At 37.0% G+C, this 22,752-nt stretch overlaps 1 protein-coding gene across 1 annotated transcript; it reads right to left on the bottom strand.

Annotated features, from left to right (window-relative positions):
- Positions 1-9,522: 9,522 nt before the first annotated feature.
- LOC114267657 (uncharacterized) lies at positions 9,523-16,831 on the bottom strand. Its single transcript, XM_082867603.1, has 9 exons — positions 16,511-16,831; positions 16,222-16,425; positions 15,133-15,249; positions 13,815-14,518; positions 13,126-13,720; positions 12,913-12,966; positions 12,093-12,214; positions 10,644-10,778; positions 9,523-10,057 (listed from the first exon to the last, which is right to left on the bottom strand). Exons 5-7 carry the CDS (start codon positions 13,312-13,314, stop codon positions 12,164-12,166), a joined length of 294 nt encoding a protein of 97 aa, XP_082723729.1. The 5' UTR covers positions 13,315-13,720; positions 13,815-14,518; positions 15,133-15,249; positions 16,222-16,425; positions 16,511-16,831; the 3' UTR covers positions 9,523-10,057; positions 10,644-10,778; positions 12,093-12,163.
- Positions 16,832-22,752: the final 5,921 nt, after the last annotated feature.

Genomic DNA, 22,752 nt, shown 5'->3' with positions numbered 1-22,752 from the left:
CAAGAAACGCTGTCAGTGGTCCATAGAGAACTTTGATCACTTATGCGGAAACCCCTGCAACAGTTTAGCTCAAGAATGTGTACATAATGAGATCACGAAGTAAATGAGTATGGGCATTCAGAATGAGCTATGAACTAAGATGTAAAACAAATCTTGCAAGAAACATGAGCAGTGTTCATTTAATATTTTGATGCAAAAAATACCAGGACTCAATCACAATGAGATTAACACATCTAAGAATAGTAAGTCAGCCACTCACACTCACCTCACGACCACAGGAAACAATCTAGTTACTGAGCATTACACCTAAGGTCTTTATAAGAAACTCAAATCGAAGAAGATCAAGGGGTTTTGTAAAAATGTCAGCTTTTTGATGCTCAGTAGGGATATGTTCCAAAACAACAAGGCCTTCATCCACTAACTCTCGAATAAAATGATGACGGATGTCAATATGTTTGGTGCGAGAGTGTTGGACTGGATTTTTTGAAATGTTTATGGCACTTGTGTTATCACAAAAAAGAGTGAGGGTATTCTGTTCTATTCCATAATCATGAAGCATTTGCTTCATCCACAACATTTGTGCACAACAACTCCCTGCAGCAATGTACTCAGCCTCAGCAGTGGAAAGAGAGATGGCATTCTGCTTTTTACTATGCCAAGAAACCAAATTATTCCCAAGGTAAAAACACCCCCCGGAGGTACTTTTCCTATCATCAGTACGCCCTGCCCAGTCGGCATCAGAAAAACCAGTAATTTCGGCTGTAGTATCAGTGGAAAACCAAACCCCATACCCCAAGGTCCCATTAACATACTTGATGATGCGTTTTACCGCAAGAAGGTGAGACTCTTTAGGACTGGCTTGGTAACGAGCACAAACACCGACACTGAAAGAAATATCAGGACGACTGGCTGTGAGATACAAAAGACTCCCTATCATACTCCTATAAAGGGTAGGATCAACATCAATACCAGAGGAATCTTTGGAGAGGTGAAGACTGGTGCTCATGGGAGTGCGTGCATGCTTGGAGGACTCAAGACCAAACTTAGACACAAGATTTTTCGCATACTTAGATTGAGACACAAATATACCTGAAGGAGACTGTTTAATTTGAAGACCCAAAAAATAAGACAACTCTCCCATCATGCTCATCTCAAACTCATGTGTCATGCAATCCGAAAAATATTTCACAAGATGATCAGCAGTGGATCCAAACACAATATCATCAACATAAATCTGAGCAACAAGAATATGAGACTTAGTATGTTTTACAAATAGAGTCTTATCCACACTGCCCCTTTGAAAATCATTGTCAAGAAGAAAGGTAGTAAGCCTATCATACCAAGCTCGAGGAGCTTGTTTCAATCCATACAAAGCCTTGTCTAACTTGTAGACATGATTAGGACATTTAGGGTCCTCAAACCCTTTTGGTTGCTCAACATATGCCTCTTCTCTCAAGTACCCATTCAAAAAGGCACTTTTCACATCCATTTGAAACAATTTAAAGCCAAGAAAGCATGCAACACCAAGCAAAATACGAATAGATTCGAGACGTGCAACTGAGGCAAACGTCTCATCATAGTCAACACCCTCTACTTGTGTGTAGCCTTGAGCAACCAACCTAGCTTTGTTCCTAACAACTGTACCATTCTCATCAGATTTATTTTTAAAGATCCACTTGGTACTTATCACATTCATGTCTCTAGGTCTGGGAACTAGAGTCCAAACTTTGTTACGCTCAAATTGACCTAATTCTTCATGCATAGCATTGACCCAACTATCATCTAGCAAGGCCTCTTTAATATTCTTAGGTTCAATTAAAGAAACATAACACATGTGTGATACCTCATCGCAAATCTGTCTTCGGGTTTTCATTCGATCCGAAACACTTCCAATCACCTGTTGAACTGGATGATTCAGTTTCACCCTTGCTGATGGTTTTAGTTCAGGACTTACGGTGATAGAAGCATTAGGAGTGATGTTTCTTTGAGCACTCTTGGGACTTGAACTTACCTGTGAGGATGGTGCTGTAACTTTTTCTTGTGATTGAACCTCAGCTTCTCCTAGATTTTGTGGTTGAGTGTCCAAGATTGGAAACTCACCATTGTCATCCTCATTTGTTGCTGGAGTAGGAGAACCTGTATCATCTATAACCACATTGATAGAGGTTCCATTATTGATGAAGTTCGCAGGTTATAGACACGAAAAGCCCTACTGTTGGTTGAATACCCAAGAAAAATACCTTCATCACTTCGGGAGTCAAATTTGCCCAAAGGCTCTCTATCTTTAAAGATGTAACACTTACTCCCAAAAGTTTTGAAGTATTTTACATTAGGTTTCAAGCCCTTCCACAATTCATATGGAGTTTGTAAAGTGCCGGGCCTTAAATACACGCGATTTATAACATAAACAGCAGTATTTATGGCTTCGGCCCAAAATTTTGGAGGAAGTTTCTTACTAAGGAGCATGACCCTAGCCATTTCTTGAACAACCCTGTTCTTCCTCTCAACAACTCCATTTTGTTGTGGAGTAATGGGTGCAGAAAATTCATGCTTAATTCCATGTATATCACAAAAATTCGAAAACCAACTATTTTCAAACTCACGACCATGATCGGTTCGGATTCTTATGATACGATCAATGGAAATACCTTGTTCATTCTGGATTTTAAAGACTAAGGCCTGGAAAGCATCAAACGTATCAGATTTTTCCTTTAAAAAATTTACCCATGAAAATCGAGTAAAATCATCAACAGTTAAAAAAATGTATCTTTTACCTCCGATGCTTTCAGTGCGAGTAGGACCCATTAAATCCATGTGAACCAATTCGAGAGGACGTTTGGTTGTAAAGCTATTCACCTTTTGATGAGGGGCACGGGTTTGCTTTCCAAGTTGACATGGTCCACACACATGGCTCAAATTCTTACCCAGTTTAGGTATTCCCCTCACAAGCTCTTTGTTGGCTATTTTAGTTAGGTCATTGAAATTCATGTGACCTAATCTTTGATGCCACAGGTCAATGTTACTAATGATGGCAGAGTGACAAGTGAGATCATTAGTAGTAACAATTCCATAGCAGTTATCAGATGTGCGAACCCCATGTAAGACAGTATTTCCCTTTTTATCCAAAATTTCACATTTATTTTTTGAAAACAATATTTCATGATGGGAATCACACATTTGACTAATGCTTAAAAGATTTGCTTTAAGACCATCAACTAGTAGAACATTATCTAGCTTGGGAAGACCAGCAATACTTATAGAGCCCTTACCAATGACTCTCGAAGTGCCGCCATCTCCAAAGGTAACAATTCCTCCTTCATATTTTTCAAGGGAGGTGAAGTAGGATTTGTTACCGGACATATGACGAGAACACCCACTATCAAGATACCACATGTGTGAATCACGTGCTTTTAGAGCAGTGTGAGCAACAAAACAAGTCAAATCCTCTTTTCTAACCCAAATCTTTTTAGTCTTGGTGTTCTGCCTAGACATGTAAGGTTGCCTCCTAACCCAAAAAGTATTAGGATTTCTACCCTTTGGAGACACCTTACCAAACAGTTCAAAACAGTAAGGACGAATGTGGCCATACCTACCACAGTGATGACAAATAAAAACAGGTTTTACCTCCTTTTTGTTGATCTTACCTACTTTTGCTTGATGAAGTGAAGGATCAACCTGGTCTATCTTCAGTTTTCCTTTTGCTTGAGTCTTCAAGTTCTGAGAGGTAGAGGCCTGTCCTTTGTGAGCCGTCGCACCATAGCCTAGCCCTCTTTTGTCAGAACCCATTTGTTGAGACCCGAGTATGTCTTCTAGAGATCTGGAACCTTTGTTCCACATGGCAATTGTTGCTCTAGCAATACAGAGTTCTTCATCTTTCTGACTGACTTTCTCTTCCAATGCAGCTTGTGACAACTCAAGACTTTCAAGCTTTTCTTCATATGTGGAATACACCTTCAGAAGTTCATTCCTTTCAGTTTCACAGGATAGAAGTTTTTCACATAAGTCTTGCCTGTCACTCGAGATCTTGATGACATTCTGTTTTGCTGTCAAGAGTTCTCCTTTGAGCCGGACATTCTCACTCTCACATATTTTGAGCTTGAGAGAGAGTTTGTCATTGGTTTTAGACAAATTCAGAGATTCCTCGTACAGCTTCTCGTAGGCTTGTTGTAGTTCTTCGCCATTGATCTCATCCATGTCTTCAGATGTTTCATCATCTTCTCTTTGCTCCTCATTCTCCTTGACCTCATCCAATTTAGCAACCAAGGCAGACAAGTTGCTGGATGGAGGTGGAGGTGAATCTCTTCTTTCATGGAATTGGCTCAGAATTTCCCATGCATCTTTAGCCTTTGTGCAGTGAACAACCCGATGTTGTTCTTCATTAGAGATTGCTCCACGAATAATGATCAGGGCTCTCAGATTGCCCGGATTATCTGCACTTTCTGTATCTTCTTCAATGGCTTGCCAACCTTCTGGTTCAAAAGCTCTGAGAAACGCCCTCATTCTGATTTTCCAATACAGATAGTTAGCCCCATCAAAGGTGGGAGCATGATGCAGGTTCTGGCCACGAGCTGATTCCAAAGGCTTTGGAAGAGGTTGAGAAACCGTGGCCCAAAATGCCATGAATGCACTATCCCCATCTTCACCGGATTCAGGTTCTTCGGGTTCTTGCTCCGACCCGCTTTCATCATCCCAAGTTACGGTGTAGACTTTCTTCCGATTCTTTTTCGAAGGGCATTCAAGAGACATATGGCCAAACCCTTGACATTCATAACATTTGACCCCTGGTCCCCTTACAATCCTTTTTTCAGTAGTTTGAGCAAATTTTGGTGGAACAGTTTTGGGTTTGTAAGTCATTACTCTTATCTTTTGAAATAGGGGCTCTGAAATTCGGCTTCTTTTTCAAAAAATTTTTAAACTGTTTTGTAAGCATAGCCGTCATCTCAGACTCTAAATCAAATTCAGTCTCTAGAGGTTTTGCAGTCTCATGGGCACTCGTGAAAGCCATATTTTCTTTTTGCTTTTTCTTAGAAATTTGGTGGGCTTCATAAGTCTGCAAATTTCCAACCAATTGATCGAGCTTGAGGGTATCAACATTCTGAGCCTCCTCAATGGCTGTCACCTTTGGTTGGAACCTCTCGGGAAGGGACCTCAAAATTTTTCCAACAACTTTTGCTTCCGGGATTTTTTCACCGAGAGTGAAACAGGAATTCACGATATCACTGAGTTTTGCATAAAATTCATCGAACGTCTCATCGTCGCGCATAAAAAGGGTTTCAAAGGCGGACGTGAGACGTTAAAGTTTTGACCTTTTAACAGAGGTAGTACCTTCGTGAATCGTTTCAAGAATATCCCACGCCTCTTTTGCTATTTCACACGTGCAAATTCGACGGAATTCTTCAGGTGTGACAGAGCAGAAGAGGGAGTTGAGAGCTTTGCTGTTCCAACTCGAATTCTGGTAATCGGTTGTGTCCCATTTATCAAGGGGTTTAGGAATATCAAATCCCATCAATGGTGATTGTAGGTTCACTCCACCCAAAGATTACGGAGTGCCAAACTTTCTCATCGATGGATTTTAAAAACGCTCTCATACGAGCTTTCCAATAAGAATAGTTTGTATCGTCAAGTAATGGGGGTCTATGAGTCGAGTTACCTTCACGAATAGAATCCATGATACTAATCACACAAAATCACACTCCTATAGTTTTGAAAAAACAAAGAGTGACCCGCTCTGATACCAATTGAAAATCCTACGTGATTTGTGATTAGATCAAGATTAACTTATTCCAAATCCCAATTAATTCAAAACACTCAACCTAAAATCATCAAACACTTACGAGAGTGATTTTAGTTTGTTTGTTTTTGAGAATAAACAATAAATCGACACAAACGATTTTTTACGTGGAAAAAACCACAATTGAAGAGCCTTCAATTGTAATAAAAAACCACGGGCGAACCGCCACTATCAATCCACTACTGAAGAACGAAAAGATTACAAAGATACCATACAAATTACCCAACCCAGTCAATTTGTCTCTGAATCTTCTGTAATTCTTTCACCACGCCTTCGTCACGGAATTGATCCTGAAGTTAATTCCACACCACAACTTCACTTGTCGAATTAACGACTGCGTAGAATCAAACGCCTTTTGGATTCTACGTTTTAATCTTCGGAATCCACCGAAGAGAACTTACTTGAAAATTAAGAAGCAACCTCTTTGATGTATGAATCTCAATGCATAAGTTCAGAACTCTCTCAAGAACATCAAGGAAAACTATGAAGAATCTCCAAAGAAAACTTTAAACACAACCCTAGTGCTTGTAGATCAGATCTAGGAAAACTACTTCAAAAAAACATCCTTAGCAGCTTTAAATAGGAATCTGGATCCGCGATCTCCGCTCGAGCTCAACACAGCCCGCTCGAGCGGACTGACCAAAAACTGCGTGCGAACAAACTGAGATGCGCTCGAGCGTAGTAGAATCCGCTCGAGCGTAAAATCACACCCACCAGTATTTTTTGCTTGCCCTGACAAAATACTGAGACCTGCTAGACAGAACAAAAACACAAAAAATTACATTTGAATCAACACAATGTTTTGTCTCCGGATTTGACAACAAAGGGACCTAACAATTGTGAATCAAATTAGGAGAACTTTTTTAGGTTCTCAAATATTTTCCTTTCAAATAACTATTTTTACCAAATTATTTGAACTCCATCAGCATAAAGTTCTCAAATACATTTGTGATATATCTCTAAATTTAAAATATTACATTGAATTGAAGACTATACCACTCGAATTATTAATGTCAAATCCATTTTCAGATCCATAAAATCAAAGGCAACCTTATAGTGATACTTAAATTTATGAATAATAGCCTTGTAAAATCCCTTGTCACATTTCTATGTTAGTCTTAGCACATACATGTAAAAGCCCAAAAAAAGAAGAAGAGAATATATATCTTCTATGAGCTTCAATTTCCTCACCCTTTCCCTATCGCAATTACAAATCACACAAACTTGTCAATGCGGGTTAATGCTAAAATCCCTATTCTAGTTGATATTAATTTCACAACCAGTATTTACTTGTTGCTTGTATATGTAAAGCTCCCAATGCAGACTGGACAGGAAACACAAAGCAGCCAATCAAATCATTGTGCGAGGAAACAGTTAATAATTGTTCCATTTAATCCTGACCATTTCGCGATATTTTGCGGAAGAATCTGTCAGTTCTTTCTAAACCTTTGATTAAACAAAAGGATTATGGAAGTATAAAACTTACCATATTAAGAAGCCGGAGAGCAGCAGGCCTAGTGAATTTCCTTGCAAAAAGGAAGCATAGAGAGGGTTCTCCCTTGCTAGGGCACCATTCTCTTCGGTATTCAGTCCATAGTATATATTATCTATATCCTGCCATGTCATCAAAATTTGTTACAGACCAATGCAAGATTAGTTGAAGAGGGAGCTTCATGGAATGGTTTATTTATTATTAACATCCCAATTTGGATAAATGTAGAATTTTCTAAGCTTGAGCTATTTACAGTAACAATTCTAGGGACATACCAATGCAGCCTCAAAGACAAACATTACATGGGGAAGCGAAGACCTATGGAGGCATTGTTCTAAAAAATGTACCAAATGAGAGCTGACATGCACATACCTTGATAGATTGAATCAGCGTGGGAGTAGCTTCTGGCTAACTTGTATGTCACGGGATGCCATCCCCGTCGTTCATGATCTTTGGAGGATGAAAGATCCCATGATTTGTGAGTCAGCGTCCTCCGTGTGATCTCCCCATCAAGTGCTTCTTTCTAAATGTTGAAGAAAGAGCCTTAGGAGAATTACATAAAAACTAATAATCTTTTAAGAAGATAAGCGAAAGGTATAAGTGAAAATGGCACAACCCAAAACTTAACAGTAGATATATTGCTGTTTTTCTTCTCAAGAGCTTTACATTCCATACTGATCTTAATTATTTCTTTCAAACAACTTTGCTTTAAGTTTTTGTGTCGGTTAGGTACATAAATAAAAAATCATAAGACATCAATCAACATGTATAAGGCTGGTCAGGGTGAAGTCCAAACATATGCTTTCTCACAATATTGCCCCTTTCAAACCCAAAAATTAACAAACATAATTTTAATCAACTAACTCAGAAAATGATTACATACAAACCAGTATTAGCTAGTATGATTAATACAACTATCTGTATAAGCCCCAACCAGAATATTGTGCTGCCCAACCCAGGGCATTGCGATACCAGCACGGACTGACATGTTTACACTTCACTTGACTGAAAATAATTTGTGTGCTGACAAACACGTTTTATGTAGAAAATTTAGACGATAAGAATAAAATTGATTAAGATACAACTCAATACAGAACTAAATTTCACAAAGGTGTGGAGAAAAATAGTGTCCAAATATCATATAAATGTTGTGATCTGAAACCAAGAGAAAGAAGCATGCTTGAAGAGTACAATGTTATTTTGAAATCCACAATGCCATAAAACCTTCTTGGAGAACAATATGTATGCAGTTATTCTTCTCCTAGACAAGGGTCAGCACAGTAGAATGGAAGATCAACTTACAGCCAATAATGTCTAAACATAATGTTCATCTGGTATACAGTTATGCTCCTTGGACACATCAGCAGGCTGCACATTACAAGTAGCTCTTAAAATCAAGAGTGAAAATTCTCTTAATAACTTTTCCAACTAATTGTCTTTCAGATATGTTGGCTATCACGTCAAGACCAGATGCTATATATAAACTAATCTTGTATTGAAAATATACTACATTGGAAAAATGGAATAAGAAAATGAAAAAAGAAAAAGAAAAAAAAGCACTCACAAGGGGATGATCTCGGCAAAACTCAGGTAGTGGCCTCCTCTGCATAATTATCCAAAATGCAAGGTAAGTTGCAAAACAATAGGTCTTCAGCAAACAAACAATTCCAAACACGGCTGGAAAAATGACTTTTAGCGGCGTTTTAAAAACGCCGCTATATGTATGAAAAACGCCGCTAATTCCTTTAGTGACGTTTATCACCAAACGTCGAGGACGCGGCCGTCGCTATAAGTTTATGACGCTTTAAAAACGTCGTAAAATTAGTATAGGCGGCGTTTTTAAAAATAAAAACGCCGCTAAATGCGATAAATAATGATAAAATGACGTCATCCAATATTTAGCGATGTTTTTAAAACGCCGTGATAGATTTTTTTATTTTAAAAAAAACGTCCGTTGGCACTGTAGTGGCGTTTTGAAAAAACGCCGTTATAGCCCTTTTTAAAAAAAAATTGTTGTTATATTTAACTAAAAAACATACCTGTAATAAAGCTGAAAAATAACAATAATATGAATAAAATTTTACAGCTACTTCAATATATTGACTAAATAAACATTACATGATTGTGTCTAAACCAAAATCAAACAACAAACACAATCAAAAAATAAAAAGAAAAAATAGGTTAAGTCATTTGCTTGCACATGCAGATGCAATGGAATAGTCAAGCATATTACACATCATTACACTGCAGAATAGAGATTCGTATTCAATTAATCATAATAGGTTCATGTACAACAAAGACAATTTTGAGCAAGATACATTCCCAAATCCCAGTCAACACAAAGGAATGCAGAGAGCCCGGTGAACAGTGGCGCTGACACCTTCTCCAACTTCTTCATATAAATTATGTTTCTAACTGTCAAGACATTACGTATATATCAACTCAATTTTGATTGCTTTGATTAATCAAAAAGGCAAAAGCATATTTTCACATATAGATATCCATATAGTTTTACATAAAAATTATATAAATATCTAGTACTAACAGTGCAGATCCTCAGGTGTGGACATTTGTGGTTGATGGATCTCGGACAGCAGCAAAGTGTAGAGCTGGTGCAGCATGGGTTTGCCACAATGAAGAACAAGTAAATGTTCAACAAGAAGTCACAATACACTATCTTCCCTCTCCATTGGTGGCAGAAGCTAAAGCTTGTGTGGATGCACCACAATGATCATTGACTAACATGTGTGTTGGCATTCACAGATTGCCAAGTCCTGGTTAATATTTTGCCAGTCCGTGAGCTAGCTAATCTGTAAACGCTGATACTACATAATGTTATATAATTTTCTGTTTCCACAAAGGGGACGAAAAAAATCTTCAAAGCACTAGCAGGTTATATTTTCCCAATAAAATACACCAACTTCAAGTTTACTTGTGATCCTGCAATAGAGTTTCTGTTTATTATCCAAACAGGGCACAATAAAGCAATGCAATTTATAGATAAAGGCCAACAATATTGCCACTAGCCCAAATGTCCCCTTCATTCATCCTGAAGAGAAACTCAAAGGCTGTGTTTGGATCTTGGATTTGAGTAGAGATTTATTTTTTTTCCCTTTCTCTCCAAATCTCTACTCAAATCCAAGATCAAAACACACCCTAATAAATTTCAAGTCGGAGATTATAGAAAATTCTAAAATATATTCAACAGACAAGACTTCTTTTTCCTAAACATTCAAATGAATAGGCAAAAAAAGTAGAGAAAAAAAATGAAAGAATCAGTAAAGTTCAATGTTTCATATCTTTGTAGAAGCAAAAACAAGGTCAACATATGCAATGCACATTTCAAACATTTTTCTGTACCTGGCGGACAACAGCTGATGTCACTTCTGAGAAGCTGAGGTCAGGATACGGCATGTCACAGCAGTATATCTCCCAGAGGCAGATACCAAAACTATATACATCACATTTCCTGTTATATGGGTTGCCATTAAGAACCTGCGCCATTTTCCGATTCAAGATTATTAATTAGATAAATGGTAGGGAAGAGTTGAGAGAGAACTGCATATAAACTACACATCATTAGCTGTCCCAGGGCTTAAAGCAGAAATAATCTTCTTCACAGAAAAGCTTCCATTTCAAATTGTGGTATAACTTGACATAATCCAAAAAAACATGCAAGTATTAGACCCATTTTGAAACATATATTACTGTGCCTGATGAACCTAGACACCCAAGTCAGTTTTCATAAATTTTCAATGTCCCCATGTCATTTACCTCGTGTCCTTTTAGGGATCACCTCCTTGTTGGTATTCTTGTTAGAAAGATTAAAACAAATAGATACAAGGGGATTAAGGTTTGACCTTGAGAACTAAATACCAATTGTTTATAGTCTAGGAAACACATGCTGCAGCAGTGACGTCCTACATCACTGCTCCCTCCGTCCCATTTTGTGTGCTACTTGACAATGCACAAAATTTTAAAGACAGAATCTTTGAACCATAAATTTACAAAAAAAAAAAAAATATCCTTGCTCATTTGAATAAATCTTTTGGGATTGTGCATGTGTTTAAACATAAATGTAAAGAAGAGATAATATAAGAAGGTAATGTTAAAATCGTTTTTTTTCTTTCCAAACCAAGACACATAAACTACAAGACTTCCAAAAATCATTAAGACAGACACAAAGTGGGACAGTGGGAATACCAAACAACTATTGTTTCAATTCTCAACATGAAGTAGAGATAAGTTCATGAATATAGATCTTTCATGAATATCCCACATGGAATAGCAGATAAGTTCCAATAACCCTCATGCATCACCTTCTTGTAGTTTCATTCATAGTTGGATGGTAAAATCCAAAACTATGATTCTACCTTAAATTACAACCTTCAAGAAAAATTATTAGACTATACCCGCTAAGTGATAAAACCTAGATCAATCAACACCAACATCACTAACCACGAACTTTATAAAAAATAAAAAATAAAACCCACCATCAAGCCTTATAATAACTTGTATTCTTAAAACTTGAGTTCTTGACAAAGTGGAAACGAGCCATGGCATACATCATTCTTCCTTTCACCTTACATTTTTTGCCAAGTTTCAAATTTCAATGTTACAACGATTCACCAAGTCATATTGGATATAATGTTTCTTACTCCTCCGACAAACAAAATTTAGTGAAAATGTTATTGAAATATGAATTCAATAATATTTTGGTTTAGTCTATACTCTCTTGAGTCTGCTACAGCTCCAAAGAAGAATGAACAATATAAAAATAAGATAAAGAAGTTTAGATAAAAATGGTACCTTTGTTACATTAGGGTGATCAAGCTTGTGCCACACAGCAACTTCTTGCGTAAAAGCTGCTCTGAGTGACGCTATTTCTGCCTCTGTCCTGTGGCTCTCTTCCCCCCAGTCAAGAAGTTTAACTGAGAATGAAAAGAAAAATGGAACTTACTGTCAATGAAGTGTGCAGAAAAGATATTGTATTAACTTTAGATCATAGATAGAGATAGGAAAATGAAAGATGAAAAACTTTCATCAGATAGCTAGAGTAATCGTCCACCAGATTAGTTATTGATTGGAATCCAATGGAAGACGAGTACAAAAAAATGAACCAGAAGTCATAAGGCTGGATGTTGGCCGCGGCTGAGCCACCCAGCAATAAGGCTGTCACTGTTATGGAAGTCATTTAACTGTTTGGTTTATTTTTTGTCACACAATATGAGTGAACAATGTGAGTGAGGTTCATGATGAGTTTGTTGTTAGTTAAAAGTTTAGAAATGCATGTAACAGAAAACAGTGCGACCTGTTACAAATATGTCATCCATTTCCTTACATTTGAGGCTTAAAACAATTATGATATCACAGTGTTTAGATATCATTCTGAAAAATAAGAAAAAATTTAGGAGCACAGAAATTGATTGCAAAACGAGACAACCCTCTAAAATGAAGAGAGTCTCACACATATGTGAGAAGATTGTGTTCAGTTTTATATATGATTTTTTTTGTAAGTAGAAGAATTGAGAAAACAAATTATTAGAATCTAAAAATAAAATAAAAAAATTAAGAAACTTAATAATTTTAAAACATCCAATATTATTAAATTGCAAGATGTCTAATTTACCTGAATTTGCACTTTCTTAACTGCCTTTGTAAGCAACTGACACCCCACAATATCCTGCACAAGCCAGAGAAAGTTCTCACCAGCGATTTTATTTTTCTAGGAATAGCAATTACATCAGTCAACATTTCAACATTTGAGTATAAGGAATAGTTTAATCAGTTTATGCCTAAGTAGCGAAGCAAAGTTGATAACTAAATCTATGCAACGACTCACCCGGAGTCTGAAAAATAACTTGTGTAGCTGTGTAGCTCTCTCATTATCAACTTGGGGAATTATAGATTTGAGCAATTCAGCAAATTGCACTCTAACTTGACACTCAAGTTGGCTACCTTTTGTGCATTTAGTATTCAACTTCTCTAGTACTGAATGCTGGTGTTGGTTGCCGAGAAACTGCTTTTCCATATCTGGGATGTTGGAAGGGTTTTCTTGAGAAACCTGGATCTCTTTAGTTTGAAGGAACTGGACAGAATACTGCTCACAACTTCACAAGATAACATGCAAACACTAGCTTATAATTTTGTAAGAATATCTGTAGTTATGAAGACTACAGATAACAACTTCACAAGATAACATGCAAACACTAGCTCATATTAGATATAGCAGAAGCCAAGTTCAAACACACTAATAACACAAATAAAAACACTTATGCATGCCTTCGACTCCATGAAGATTGTATTCATCCTGGGATAGCATGATTCCACCTGATGGAGAATGCATGAGCATGGAAGTGTCATCCCATGGAGAATATCCAGGTGTAACGGAATTCAACAAGGAAGGATAACCATGAAAGCTTGTAATGGTGCTAAAACTGCCAATTTTTAAAAGAAATAGCATGTCAGAATGACCAAAATTCAAACAAAATCCTCTGCCATATGTACTTTCATTGTCATCACAGGCCAAACCATTTTTTGGTTCCTTTCGAGGTGGTGGCACATGTGCTATAGTATCATTTTTTGGACCTTCAAAAGTATTTTGGGCACGACTTCGGGTCTGCTAATGGAATTATTTAGCCAAGATATATAAAGAGCCTGCACTGATAAATTGCATAAATGAACATTCTTCAGATGTTTGGAATTGAAAATATCCAAAAGCTAATAACAGATGTTAGGCAACAAAAAGAACAAGTGGTTACACAGAACTAATCAGTTGATGGACAGAAAAACTTTAAATGTGGGGGAAATATCAGATAAATGGGAATATTAGAAAGTAATTGCAAATCAGTTTGCACTAGGCATGTCTCACTTGCACTCTTTTGCATTCCATATATCAATTACTTTCCCCATTTCCCATTTCTTCGATATTTACTCTTAAATGTGTCTTATCTATAACACTGTAATTAGAATGCTAAAGCCACCCCCAACCAAACAACACAGCATGGTGGCAACTATTTACTTTATTGCCCGGACTGTCCAGTAGACCCATGCAACAATAAGCTACCACAACTTGCACCATGCTAAGGTACCATTGTCTAACCCTATGCCGGGACAGGCCATAACTGGTTGCCTAATACCTACATAAGCTATCGATAAAATCCAGAACGGCAAGGAAACACCTAAACTGTACCAGAGGCAACACACAAGCATAGACTAAAATTCACTGAGTAAACCTCATTCAAAGAGAAAAACTAAATTACTAATGTGAGTTGTTCTATTGCACGACATAAAAGCACTTACACATGCAGCCTATTCAAAGTTGTTAAGGACATAAATAAATAATACAGTAAGGTCTGTAAAGATAAACAAGTGCAAAGTACCAAACACAAATAAATAAACAAAGAAAATGCACTAATTGTGGCATGAGGCAATAGATGAAGTATAATAGAGAAACCGCAATCACCGACTGTCTAGCTTGAATGGAAAGCTGTCAATATTGGCAAAGCTCATGCATAGGAATAAGAAATACAGGGTAAAGATAAAGATAGTCAATGAAGCTTAGTTCCATTAATATAGAGGATGCCAACATGTGAGTCGATAAAGATTAGAAGGAAAAAAAAATCAAATTAACGCAAGGATGATGCGAACTAAATGTGCAATATATTGAGTCGACCAATTACCTAAAAGCAAAAAGAAAAAAAAAAAAAGAAGAAGAAGAAGAAAGAAACAGATAAAAAAAAAAAAAAAACCCAGAACATTTCAAAGAGAGTCATGAGCTTCATTAATACTCAATCAGATCCCAACAATTTTTACATTAACCGGATACTCAACAAATTCATATAATGACATCTTCAATTTAAAAATAAGAAAGTCCTTATAGACTTCACAACATGATGATATAAGCACCTAAATCACTGTCTTTGAACCAACAAAATCTTCAATTTTTTTCCAGTCACGGTCAAACCTGAATAACCCAAACGATATGTCAAATAATTGAATTCAAAACATAATTTATGCAGTAAAGGTTCTAATAGCCCAAGAAAAACAAAGGACATATAGGTCATGTTTCTTTCAAGTTCCCACAAATTATAAAACAGCAACAATTCACCCCATTATAATCGTAACAACAATGGCCAAAGCAAAGGAGAAATTGGAAGTGAACCTTGCACTACAATGGTTCCCAACAGAACTAATCAACCCAATGGATTCCTCATGTACCAATTAGTTCAAATAATAGTGCACCAGACTTTGTGAGTTGTGTGACAATCAACTTTTAATTTATTCAAAGCCGCAAACACTTTGAAGGCGACATTTTATTCAATTTCTACTGATCTAATAAAATTTATCTCTGATTCAAAACTATGAATGATATGAATGCAACATTTTATTCAATTTCCAATGACCCAATAAAAATTCATTATTTAGCCAAGACATCCAATCCAAATTTACTGAACAACCTGTACCAAATTCACAAAATTGATGTTCAAACAATCCAAATTAGAGTGGTCAAGACTAAAATCATCTACACCACTCGCCATTTAATCCCTCTCAATGTACAAACAACCAAACAGAACAACTAAATTATGAAATCAACCAAAAGAAACACATATATATACTAATATATAAAGGCAGCAATCCAATTTGATGTAGACCTCATTTTGAAGCTATGTCATGCTAAAAATGAATCCATATTAATTACTTTGGAAAAATTAACATCATCCTGAAAACTACACCCACCCCACCCATAAATCTCTAATGTCTCATATAACTCCTTCCAATTACACTGTCCAAAAAAATAAAAATAAAAAACTCCTTTCAGTTATAACTTCATCAATCCAAACTGATGCTAATTTAGGGTAATAAAAAAACAGAGATTAAAATTCAACATGCTAATTTAGGGAAAAAAAACAAGCGAATCTGAAGCGATGGTGCTCACCTTGGTAGATGATGGTGCTCACTTTCCTCACTGAACAAATCTGAGATTGAATCACCGAGCTTTGAAATCGAGAGAGAACTTCGAAATCGCCGAACGAATCTGAGATTGAATCACCGAGCTGAAGAAGGTTGAACTTCGAAATCACGTTCAATCAATCAATAGATCTTCAATCGATCGATCTGATCTAGATAAAACCTAGCAAACCTGAATCGAATGATTCCATCAGTAAGTATCATCTTCAATCGAGCTTGACTGTGAGAAGATAGAGATAAGACTGATCAACACTTACCATGAAGAAAGACCTGCGAACTCGAACATGAACTAGAGATAGAGATAAGACTGATCTGCGAATCGAGAGAAACGAAAGGGTTTGAAGCAAGAGAGAGTGATTTAAGCTTCGATGGATCTGAATCAGGTTTTGTTCAGATCGGGGCTTCGATCTGAATCTTTTTTGATTTAAGCTTCGATGGAGCTTCGATGGAGAGGGTTGAGAGAGAGAGATCTGTGCGCATGTGTTAAGGGTTGAGAGCTCTGATTCAAAATAAGGTTTTCACAGAAAGGGGCGCGTGTGGGTCACCACATTCGGAGGCGTTTTTAAACGCCTCCCATTATAAAACGATGTCGTTTTGTTTAATAGAATATGCAGCGTTTTTAAAACGCCGTTAAACGTCGTTAAAAAAACGCCACCAAATCGCCCTTTTCCTGTAGTGAAAATGCAAACCAATGGAGAATGTTAAGAAAGCAAATAATAATTGTTTCATACTTAGACTCTCCAGTTGATGGTTCAGGGCCTGATGCAAAGTATAAGAAGATTTTAAATTCAGAGGAGTGATAATACTTGGACATTAGTATGATTTCATAGAGAAACTGATAGAAATCTTCTATAAGTATGTTTATAGTATTATTAGAGTCTTATTTTATTATTATTTTTATATTTTCTAGGATTTTTAATGTTAGGGATATTTTGATAATTTTATATTTGCTGACATGGGTCGCCCATAGGTCGTCTTATGGGTCAAGTTATTAATTAAGTTTACTTATGTTTCTTATTTGGACTTAAATTAATTTTGGAAATCTAAGATATTATAATAGTTTCCTTTTTAAGTTCTAGTTGGTTTAGGAAGTCTCCTAATCCTGCAAGAAGCTTGTAATGCTTCTAATTGGGAGAGTTGATATTTATAAAAAGTTGAGAATTTTGAAGCTTCTTTATGGATTGTGTGATGCAATCAAACCCTAAGTGTGATGCCTAAGGAATTCTAGGAGTGATTCCTAGATCTATCTGCTTCTTTTCTTTTTCTTTCTTTCTTTCTTCAATTCCTGTAGCCTATTCACAGCACTCTAAACCGCCCCTAAATAGTGTAAAATCAGCTCCAAAAGCCTACTGTTGCGGCCGTCCTTAATTGTCCTGCATCAGTTTGGTATTTGAGCTTAACGTTTCTCTACTATGTTCTTACAAAGTGAGAGATCCTATGTGCCACAATATGTTATACCCCATAACAAAGAAGTTCCAAATTTTGAAGGAAGAGATGATCCTATGGTATTCTCTAATTGGCTTGTTTCAATTGAGGAATATTTTGATTCCTATGATAGGACGGATGATCGAAAAGCAAGATTTGCCAAGATGAACCTTGTAGGTTTGGCACAATTTTGGTGGCATCGTGCTGAAAAAGATATAAGAAGATTGGAATTGCCACCAATAAACACATGGCAAGAGATGAAAGCTAAGTTTCAAGAGAAGTATACCTTCAAACAATCTTGTTGAGTCATGTGAGCAACTTGTTAATTCAAGACATGGCAACACTTTCTTTGAAGAATATATGTAAAGACTTGAGGCACTTGACACACGAAATTGAGTTTTGGAAGAATCCGGTCAAAGACTTGCTTGATTTAAACTTGCATTAAGCCCTATTATTAGGCAGGAAGTGCCACATCAGTCAAGATATAGCATGGAGTATACACAAGAAGTCGTGCCAAAGTTGAAAGCTAGCGATAAAGATCAAAAGCTTGAGCAATTAAAGCTACAAGTGAAAGAGAACAATCAAACCCTGCACAAGGCGAAAGATGACCAGATTTTGAAGGATAACGAGGCTCTTATTAATGATCCAAAAGTACCCCAAGAAGATGTAGTTATTACTAGAGTCCAAAGCAAGGAATTGGAGGCTATGGAAGTTGTCGGGACTGAAGAATCGAAGCAACCAACTGCTAGTGTTGAGCAAAATATGACTTTAAAGTATATGCTGGAGTTACAAGAGGATTGCAAAATTGAATTGCAAAACAACATTTTTGTTAAGAAAAAGATTGAGAATATGAAATCCATATGTGTTGATGCAAATAGGAGCATTCAAATTGATTGTAAGCGCTATATTACAAAGCCAAAAAAGAACGGAATGGATGATGGGGCAACTCAACACTTTGATCAATTCAAGGGTTCATTTTCTACTTCAATTAATTTCGTCATTCCAAATAAATTCAGCTTTAGAGCTGAAAATACATTGTTGCTTTCATTGCTACCTCTAATGAAGAAGAAACGACGTTGCCAACCTGAACATTTTAATGTGACGCCATGGTTGCAATTTCAAAACTTGTGGATTCTTATTCTCCAACACTTTAACACTCAAGGTCGAGTTTTTTCCAACCAATGGAGAATGATGCAAAGTATGAGAAGCTCAATGAAGGCTAAATTCAGAGAAGTGATGATACTTACACATTGGCATGATTTCATAGAGGAACTGATAGAAATTTTCCATAATTATGATTCTAGTATTATTAGTCTTATTTAATTATTCTTTTTATGTTTTCTAGGATTTGTAAGGTTAGGGGTATTCTGGTAATTTTATATTTGTTGACATGGGTCGTATGGGTCTCCCATGGGTCATCTTGTGGGTCAAGTTATTTAATTGAGTTTTATTTATATTTCTTATTTGATCTTAAATTAGTTTTGGAAGTCTAAGATATTATAATAGTGTTCTTTTTTTGTTCTAGTTGGTTTAGTAAGTCTCATAATCCTATATAAAGCCTTGTAATAGTTATAATTGAGAAAGTTGATACTTTATAAAAAGTTGAGAGCTTTGAAGCTTCTTTATGAGTTGTGTGATGCAACCAAACCCTAGGTGTGATGCCTAAGGAATTCTAGGAGTGATTCCTATATCTATCTTGTTCTTTTCTTTTTCTTTCTTTCTTCAATTCTTGCAGCCTATTCACAGCACCCTAAACAGCCCTTAAACAGTGTAAAATCAGCCCCAAAAGCCTACTGTTGTGGCTGTCCCTAATCATCCTGCAATAGGGCCCTAAGGATTTAAGATTTTCAATTCTTTTACATGTAACTCATCATAAATTCATAATTGGACAAGCATCTGTTCATTTATGAATTAAGAGCAGCAACTCTTTTAACTTGTAATGCTTATAGCTCAGGCAGAATTTCGGATACACAGTACTCAGAAGACACTGGCGCAAATTCAGATGAGCATGGTTGCTAAGATAAAATACCAAGGACGTTGATATCAAGTTTCAAACTGAATCCTCATTCACCATGTGTTGGGGTGACAAGCAAGAGCTTCTAGCCAGTAATTGTAGTCGAATGAGGAGTGGGCACTTATTCTGATATAATGTTCTGATGAAGATGTATTCAATCAAACAAAATTCCACACTTTCAGGCTTTCAGCACAGTGTAAAAACACACACAGCTCTAGAAAAGAACTCTAATTTCCAAGTGTCAAACAATTCTACAACATAGTTTGCATTCAACTTGCCTTGCAATGCCATTGAAATATAGGAAAGACTATTGTGGGTGTTGATTTCCGACCATACAACCAAAAGGAGAACTCAACTGGAGAGCACTAGTAGAATAGATTAAGCCCGAACAATCTATCACAGAAAGATAAGAATCCGGCGGTGGTTCGTCCACCCAGGGGCACTCCGACGCTCAAGTCAGTAATCAAATATCTCTCAAAGATAACCAATAGTGCTTAACCCAGTAGACAAAACATAAAAAACATACCTTAGACCCATGGGGGTGCCTCACTTTTATAGTGGTCAGTGTCCAACTTCCCCTAGAAGTCTTATTTCAAGGGACTCTATCCTTTACAAAGATAACATCTATCACAACTCACACTATTTAGATTAAGATGAACTTTATCAAGAGTCCCATCTCTATCCAAATAGGTAGTTTGATGTCATCTAGGACTCTAGTCCTCTATCCAAATATCTCAGATTATGGTATTATTGTACCATATCTCGGCATCATGGTCTGCCCACGTGGTACCTCGGCTAACAACCTCGGCCACGTGGACTATCCAAAAATATGTCCCCACAACTGCCCCTTATGTTCTATTACCTCGGCAAACTGAGGTGATGGAACCTATACATGTACTCCTCTGACTGAGATCGTGACTTGTCGGCGCCAAGAAATAAGGACTCATATGTCCACTCGTCAAGAATCAAGAATCAAGAACCATCATGTTCTATCTCATCCATGTCCAACATCTCAACAGAGATCACATTACTAGCAGTGATCATGACTTGCTAGTTCGAGAACATCAAGATCCTAGTATCATCTTATCAGAAACCAAAAATAAACAAGTTCTGCCTTCATCCAATTTTAACATCTCAACCGAGATCAATATCTCAACTAAGATCGCACTTCTCAATCAAGATCATCATCAGACTAGAGCATACCAATCACGTCCCTATTGTGTCACATCAGTTCTGCCCCCCGCCGCTTGATGTCAGCGCGGAAACATCGGGAATCGAAATCATAACTTTTTGCCATCTTTTTCCAATTCTAGCAAAACCTTTTAATTTTCTCATTTCGTGTCTACTTGTGCCTTTAGACTCTCTTTCTCTTGGCCTCTGCAAACCATCATTGCTGTTCTTGAAGCATTCATTCCTATTACAGCTCTGGTCACCACTTCTGGCGTGTACTCAGTAGTTCTATTCCAATCATAACGTTGTTTGACTCCGGCAAATCCCTTTCTGGCATTTACTTTCTCGGCTTCACTTTGTAAGTCCTTGATTTCTTTTATTCTAACTTCAGTTCTCCACTGTTTTCAAATATATTCCTTCTGTGGATTGTTACACATCACACACGGTATCTGTATTTGCATCTACATTGCTATCTTGTATTCATATTCGAATCCCATTGTTCTACATGCCTTCGCTTGCTTTGACTCATATTTTGTCCTTTATGCTCTTGAGCCCATGTTCACATTTTTTCTGTATTTGACACATATCTTCTAGCACACTGTCATCGAATTCTATCAATTTTGTTCATTCCTTGAATCTATCAATGCTTTATTTTTCTCGTGTTCTCGAGTCTTTGATCATTGTTTCATGTTTTTTAGACCTGTTTTTTCTATCTGTTCTTGCTTGTTAGTAGATTACTGCCTCTGAATCCTGTACATTTGGATAGACATAGGTTTGGGATTTGCTAGAATCCACACTTAGGAAAACTAAAACAATTTTTGCCCCCAAACCTTCATCAGAACCCTAAAACTGATAACCCAACAGTCCTTAGGATTTCGCTGAGGTCTTTAACCCACATAGTCCAACTTTCCTTGCCAAACTTACCCTAGCCGAGGTCATGGGGATGTTCAAATGGAGGGTAAACTTCTCCAATAAACTAGAATACTTCTATCAAGAATTCTTCATTCCAGCCGACATTCATTTAAGGTTGGCTGGGGAGGAGGATTCCATGATGCCTGAAGAGACATATATGCCCTTCCCTGTAGTATCTATCATTTGAGGGTGGAGTCAGATTCCATCTTGATATCTTGTTTTGCTTTGGGCCAAGATGCTTTCTTTTGTATCTGAACAAGTTGTCTTTTTGAATGCAAGTCCTCTTTTTGACTAAGTGTTCAATGCTTGTCTCTGTCTTTACTGTCTTGTATGAATCCATACTTAGAATATTTTTGTATTTCTCCCAAGTATACTTTAACTATGTAATCACTTTGGGTTAGAACACATCTGACACGTACCACCTCGGATCCATTTCATCTCGGGTACACCCTTAGTTGGCCACCTCGAACCAACTTACCTCGGAGTTCACCTTTTACTGTGATCTCGACCAACGGGCATTTTATAACATTCAACAAGTATTGTTTCCTTACTTGTACTTACTGCCTTCCAATATTTCATGGTTTGACGAACCGGTTGGTGATCTCGGGTAACCAACAACTCGAGTGTCCCCTCATCTGGATACCTCGGCCGACTCCAACTTGTAAAAAATTTCAACACGTGTTAAGCCTATTCCTTATCCTTGTTTCCTGCCCTCCTAATGTGAACCCAAGTATCACTTATGTTCACGTTAAGCATGCATCTTCAATTTCCCTGAAGTCTGATTCAAACAAAGACTAGCCGAGGTGTTCAACCTTGGTTTCTCTAAAGCAAACTTAGTTTCATTCTGAGTTTAACTCTGCCGACATGGCAAGTCTAGGTGAATTCAACTTAGTTCAACTCTATTTTATGCAAATATAATTCAACTCTGCCATATAATAAGTCTAAGTTACTCATCATGTTTCATTTAGAAACATCGCC

The sequence above is a fragment of the Camellia sinensis genome, chromosome 4, assembly GCF_055761805.1.
Source record: "Camellia sinensis isolate YWXY chromosome 4, ASM5576180v1, whole genome shotgun sequence".
NCBI lineage: Eukaryota > Viridiplantae > Streptophyta > Magnoliopsida > Ericales > Theaceae > Camellia > Camellia sinensis.
This window is presented reverse-complemented; position numbering and strand designations above follow the sequence as displayed.

Excerpts from the sequence above, each read along its gene's own strand:
- LOC114267657 (XM_082867603.1), bottom strand. The coding sequence starts at position 13,314 with ATGGAAAAGCAGTTTCTCGGCAACCAACACCAGCATTCAGTACTAGAG. Across the intron at positions 12,967-13,125 it reads AGTTATTTTTCAGACTCCGG|GATATTGTGGGGTGTCAGTT; the intron begins GTGAGTCGTTGC and ends TGGCTTGTGCAG. Across the intron at positions 12,215-12,912 it reads TTAAGAAAGTGCAAATTCAG|TTAAACTTCTTGACTGGGGG; the intron begins GTAAATTAGACA and ends TTTCATTCTCAG.